Source organism: Pteropus alecto, unplaced genomic scaffold, assembly GCF_000325575.1.
Source record: "Pteropus alecto unplaced genomic scaffold, ASM32557v1 scaffold101, whole genome shotgun sequence".
NCBI lineage: Eukaryota > Metazoa > Chordata > Mammalia > Chiroptera > Pteropodidae > Pteropus > Pteropus alecto.
This window is the reverse complement of record NW_006432945.1, coordinates 19,163,489-19,169,097: the sequence shown is the minus strand read 5'-3', so window position 1 is coordinate 19,169,097 and position 5,609 is coordinate 19,163,489. Positions and strand designations below refer to the sequence as shown.

The 5,609-nt window shown below is 49.6% G+C and overlaps 1 protein-coding gene across 1 annotated transcript in view; it reads left to right on the top strand.

Annotated features, from left to right (window-relative positions):
- Nucleotides 1–409: 409 nt before the first annotated feature.
- The window catches only part of NUF2 (NUF2, NDC80 kinetochore complex component), a 12,011-nt gene continuing 6,811 nt past the window's right edge, over nucleotides 410–5,609 (top strand). The window contains 7 exon segments of the mRNA XM_025044015.1: nucleotides 410–582; nucleotides 1,638–1,712; nucleotides 2,439–2,515; nucleotides 3,014–3,075; nucleotides 3,537–3,634; nucleotides 4,776–4,906; nucleotides 5,285–5,390. Coding sequence (XP_024899783.1) covers nucleotides 460–582; nucleotides 1,638–1,712; nucleotides 2,439–2,515; nucleotides 3,014–3,075; nucleotides 3,537–3,634; nucleotides 4,776–4,906; nucleotides 5,285–5,390 — 672 coding nt within the window. The 5' untranslated portion in view covers nucleotides 410–459.

Genomic DNA, 5,609 nt, shown 5'->3' with positions numbered 1-5,609 from the left:
AACCTTACTGGCCATCTCGCTACGTGTCCGTTGAGTAGAATGTCCCATCCGAGCACAGTTTCATCATCTACCCTGTGTTGCTGTTGTTTACACATCAGTCCCACTGACATTGTTGCCTGTATCTTGCTTTGAGGATGAATTCTCAGGATCGATGTTGCTGGATCTGTGCCCCTCATGTTTAAAGGAGAAAAATTTGGTTTCTCATCTGATCAGCCAAAGTCCTCTTTCCCATGTGAAAGAGAACAGCGTTAGGAAAATTAGAAAATGACTGCGTTAATTCAGAATAAAAGTTGTTTTAGGAGCTATGTTACATAAAATTCGTGTTGCCTTACGAGGATGCTTTGCTGCACTACTGTGACTGCGTCAGGCTTGGGCTGCTAATTCTGTCCCTGTGTTTATCGGCTTCCAGGTGACGAGAGGTGCTGGCCGTGCCATTTCTGACGAGCCGAGACTCCCAAGATGGAAACTCTGTCTTTCCCCAGATATAATGTAGCCGAGATTGTGACTCATATCCGAAACAAAATCTTAACAGGAGCCGATGGTAAAAACCTCTCCAAAAATGATCTCTATCCCAATCCGAAGGTGAGGCATGGCTGTGTTTACATGTGGAGGTCGTGTCTGGAGACAGGTGAAACTCCTAGGTCCGCAGCTCGTGGAGAAGGGCATGTCCCCAGCTGTTGGATGCGGGCTGGTCATTTTAATCGAGGGGAATCTCTCAACTCCTGTAATTTAAAATAGCAGCTGGTAATGTGGGGGACTTCTGTGTTCTCTGAGTTCAGTTTTTTAATGTCATTTCTTAAAAAAAAAGCTTCTAAGCCAAAGACGTATTAAAGTATATTAAACTTTTGGTTGTTATTGGTGTGGTGACGAGGGTGTCACTTAAGGGTAGGGCTTGAAGGAATGACTCTGCGTGGTTTATAACCACAAAAAAGTGCTTAGAAACAGCTCTCTTTGGAAGCGCACAGATTAATTTTCTTGCATTACGCCCCAAGGGGGGGATTGACTTGTTTTGACAGACACTGTTCTTTATACCTGTAGTTATTAAATGCAAAAATGAACTATTTGTGTGTCATGGAAAATCCCAGAGTCTCCTTCCAGTTTCCTGGGCTGGTCTTGACGTGATAGCGTAATAAACCCTGGTTTAATGACGTGGCTTAACTTTTGACCTTGATGCCCCTTTTATTCAAAGTGGAAGGGACGGGCTCAGCATACGGATCAGAGCAGGTCGTGCAGGCCAGTGTTTGGGGGTGCTCGTCTAGAAGGCAGACTTGAGGAGACGCACGCGGCCCTGTTCCATTGTCTTCACCCCGCCCTGGCTCACAGTCTTTCCTTGCATGTCTAAGGCCTCACACGGGCTCCGGGCTCTTTTTTAAATGAAAACGCCGCCAGCGTGCCTGCGGCCTGTGGGGGCTGCCTGGCTGGATCGGACGTGGCTGCTGCCCTTGTCATGCACGTGTGCTTCAGTGGCCGAGCCTTGCCACGTGCCACATGCCACGTGCGAGCGAACTGAAGTGTGTGAGGCGCCTCAAAGCTCGGAGAATGTCAGCAGCGTCCCAAGGGAAGCGGAGCCGTTCCGTCGCGTGTTGGCGCAGCCGGGGCTCAGGCACCCAGCACTGACCAGCCCTTCTCTCTTGCAGCCCGAGGTCCTGCACATGATCTACCTGCGGGCCCTGCAGATCGTGTACGGGACGCGCCTGGAGCATTTCTACATGGTGGGTTCGCCGCCGTCCCCCGTCGCGAGCGAGCAGGTTTTCAGGGCAGGAAATTCTTCTGAACAAAGTCAAAGGCTTATGTAAAACTGATGTCACTTATGGAGGAATCCGAGGCCGAGCGGTGGTCCGTATTGATAGACTTAGGAAGACAAGCTGCAGTGCCAGACCTAAGTGGCCAGTTATTGACGTTAGGCAGTTATACGCACAGACTTACAGGCTTGTCTTCAGAGACCAAGAGGCACCAGCCGAGTCCTGCCGGGCACTGTCCCCACGAAGGGCCCCAGGCGTGAGCGGCCGGCACCGAGGCCGGAAGCAGCTGAACGTGGGCAGCCGAGCTCAGCTCGTGGGGCTCCATTAGGGGTTTCTGGCAGCGGGGCCCTGTCCTCCCTCTTGCTGTTGCCATCACACTAAAGTGTACCCGTCACTCCCGTGGGGCCTCGCAACGCACTAGCGCGGGTGGCGCCCGGCACTTAGTGACTCGCAGCCGTCACCCCTTCATTTTGTCCTCCTTTCAAGACGTCTTCGTCAAGCAGCCACTGTGAACCTGGCATTAGCGACAGCTCTAGTTTTGTGCTAGGATCTGTGTCGTTAAGTTTTTTTCAGTTTCGCGATAATAAGTTAATACGATTTGATCTTAGTTTATGATTGAGGTTCCTTGAAATTGGAGGTTTTTCTAATTTTGACGAGTTAGTGTGTAATCTAGATTCTGTGATTTACTCCGTTTAGATGCCCGTGAACTCCGATGTCATGTATCCACACCTAATGGAGGGCTTCTTACCAGTCAGCAATTTATTCATCTATCTGTGAGTAGAGCCGCATTACTTTCTTAGTCAGATTCACACCTCCGTGATGCTAGGCTTGCTTGACGACATGATTTCTTGAGGGAATTTCTACCGTTTGTTTTGCCGCCCACTCCATCGCATGCATATTCAGAACTGCAGGCTTTCGGCCCACATAACTAGCTGCCTCCCCCTGTCCACTTTTAATTCTGCTTTCAACTGCAGTGTTAAGGTGCGAATGTAACATTTTCGGAGGGTTTTGCATTCTTAGAGTCCCAGAACGTCCACGCGTGTGTGCCGTTCGTTAGGTCCTGTTGCCGTACCTTGGTGTTACATGCACACCTGTGTGATGCAGGAAGCGGCAGAGTTCAGCGCTGTGGGGTCATGTGGTAGTAGACCTCTGACCTCGTCCTTTGACATTGAGAAATACGTCCAGGGATCCCTTTGAAAGTCAGATGTGTGGGTTCTCTGCCTCAGTGCGTAACTCACGACGATGTTTAATGCTCTCTCCGCCTCGTCCAGGAACTCATTTCTGCCCATCTGCCGGGTGAACGACTTCGAGACTGCTGATATTCTGTATCCAAGTGAGTGGAGTTGACCAGCTTTTAATGTCTGGCTTCGATCTAACATTTTACCTTTCCCTTAATAAATGTAAAGGAAATTGGTCTTAGAAAGCGTATCCCATTGTTAAGGATTCATTTTTTTATATCGTGATATTGGAATGTTGTCCTTCATAGAGCCACAGAAAAGCTATTTTTCTGCGTAGTTCTTAATTCCTTACATTTGAGAAATGTTCCGTAAATTTGAGAATATGAATACCGATAATGTGCCAGCCGTGAGGTTGCATGGCGGGCTCTGCCCGCCCGTTTAGGCCCACGTAACGGAGGCTTCACCATGAAGCAAAGACCGGGGAGCGTGGGTGCCAGCAGTCGGCGTCACGCAGCTTTATTCTACGTCCTATAAGCAGAGTACATGGCAAGAGGACGCATTGTCATCTTTATGTTGTTGCAAAGCTCTGCTTAAGGAGTCTGGCTTTCCATTTTAGAAGCAAAACGGACCAGTCGGTTTTTGAGTGGCATCATCAACTTCATCCACTTCAGGGACTCGTGCCGTGAGACCTACATGGAGTTTCTCTGGCAATACGTAAGTGCCCAGGTGTTTGGGGTCGCGTGCCAGGTCAGTAACGGCATTTATGAGCTGCTGATATCTTTTGAAATGGTTGTCACAGGTAACTATGTAGAATCAGATTTGATTTCATGTCCCTATGGAGTTGCAGACTTTAGGTCCTGGAAAGTGTGTCTCACAATGAAATTTTCTTTCTTTTTTTTTTTTTTTTGAGATTTTCTTTGATATTAAGCAGCATTCGGAGAGGCTGGGTTCTCTGTTTTAATCTTGTAGTTGGGGCTTGTTTTCCTATATTAGGAAATGTCAGAGAAGAACAGTGATAAATCCACATTTTTTTGGGACGTTTAATAGTGTAGCGTTCCTTAATCGAGGCTTCAGATTTTGCTTTTTAAGTGATGGCCTGACTGGATATTTTATCCTGCTCGCCCCACACTGCATCATAAGATTCAGTTTAAGTAAATCACTTTAACAGATAAACAGATTTTGTTATTAGTTTAGAACATTTGGAAAGATTTTGGGTCGTCTGTGACTCATTCCCATCTGTCCTCAGTTTGGGTGCATCAGAGAAGCACCAGTGACAGCAGACAGGCAGAGCTTCGGCCCCAGCCACACCGAGCCGCGCGGATCAGCGCTCGCACGAGTCACAATAGACTTTTCCCTCCCAAACACGCTCACGCCTGCACAGCTATATGCCAGCTCACACACAGACACGCGCAGCTTGGCCTGGCCAGCTCCTCCCCGTTCATAGGACGCAGCTCAGACTTCTGTCATTTCTGCAGAGCCCTCTGTGAGGCCCCTCCCCAGCCATGACTCGGGGCTGGGTGTCACATCCAGCACCGTCACAGCTGCGGGAGCTTCACCTTCGTGTATCTGACTCTCACGGAGACCGAGCTGCTCGGTCCAGGAACCGTAGTCCTGGGTGTCGCTCCTGGCACCTCACACGGTGCCTGACCGTGTGACATGACAACATCCACGGGGTGAATAGTGCAGAAACCCAGGTTCACAGTCACAGATGCCACTTCTGTCCTAGATTTGTTGATTTGATGGTGAAAGTTGGGGCGAGTAAGCACTTCGCAGTCTGTACTGGTCCACAGCTTTTTAAATGCCACTGATGATGTTGAAAAACACTAATATGAAGTTATTAAAATTGCTTTGATAGAAATCTTCTGTGGACAAAATGCAGCAGTTAAATGCCGCACACCAGGAGGCGTTAACGAAACTGGAGAGACTCGAGTAAGTGGATTCAGAGACCAAACAATCGCGACTTCAGAACCCCAGAGCGGACCGTCGGTAGTCGACACCCTGCAGGCTCCCTTCAGCCGCTTCCACAATGGAGCGCCAGTTGTTTACCTTTCTAGTTTTCCGTTTTTCTGACTCTTAGTACGTAATACGTTCTCACGTTCTCTTGCTCCTTTCTCGTGGTTAGCGTGTTAGCCAGACACGCTCACAGCCATTGGCTGACCCCCAAGCTGCATCTGGGGGCGTCTACCTTCCGTGGGTGAGCCGGACCCCACGGGCTTTTCCCCAGTCGATTCTGTTACAGTTTTTACTCCTTTGAAAGCGGTTTGTTGTGTTCTGACTCAGGTCAGTTAGGAGAAAGACATTCACAAGGTATGCTTCATTGGCCTCTGCAGACTGACTTGGAACAGGGACTTTTGTCCGCGCCAGCGAGTTGCTGTCTGAGTCTGTTGCGGGCGCGAGCCTTTGCAGCCCGCCCGTGGAAGCTGCCGTCGGAGGCGGCAGTGAGCGCGGGGCGGGCGTGAGCGTGAACACGGTAAACTCGGCACGCCCTGAACCAGTCGATAAGCCGCCGACTGGGGGAGACTGTCGTGCTCAGCACGACACTGTCTGTCTCTGAGGACAAAGCCCGTGTAGTACTGGCAGTCAGGACTTCCGCACCTGGTAGGAAAAGAGGTAATAGAGAACAGGCGAAGGTCATGAATGAGGGTCACGGGAATAGATGCACAGAGCTAATTTGAAACACTGAAAGAAT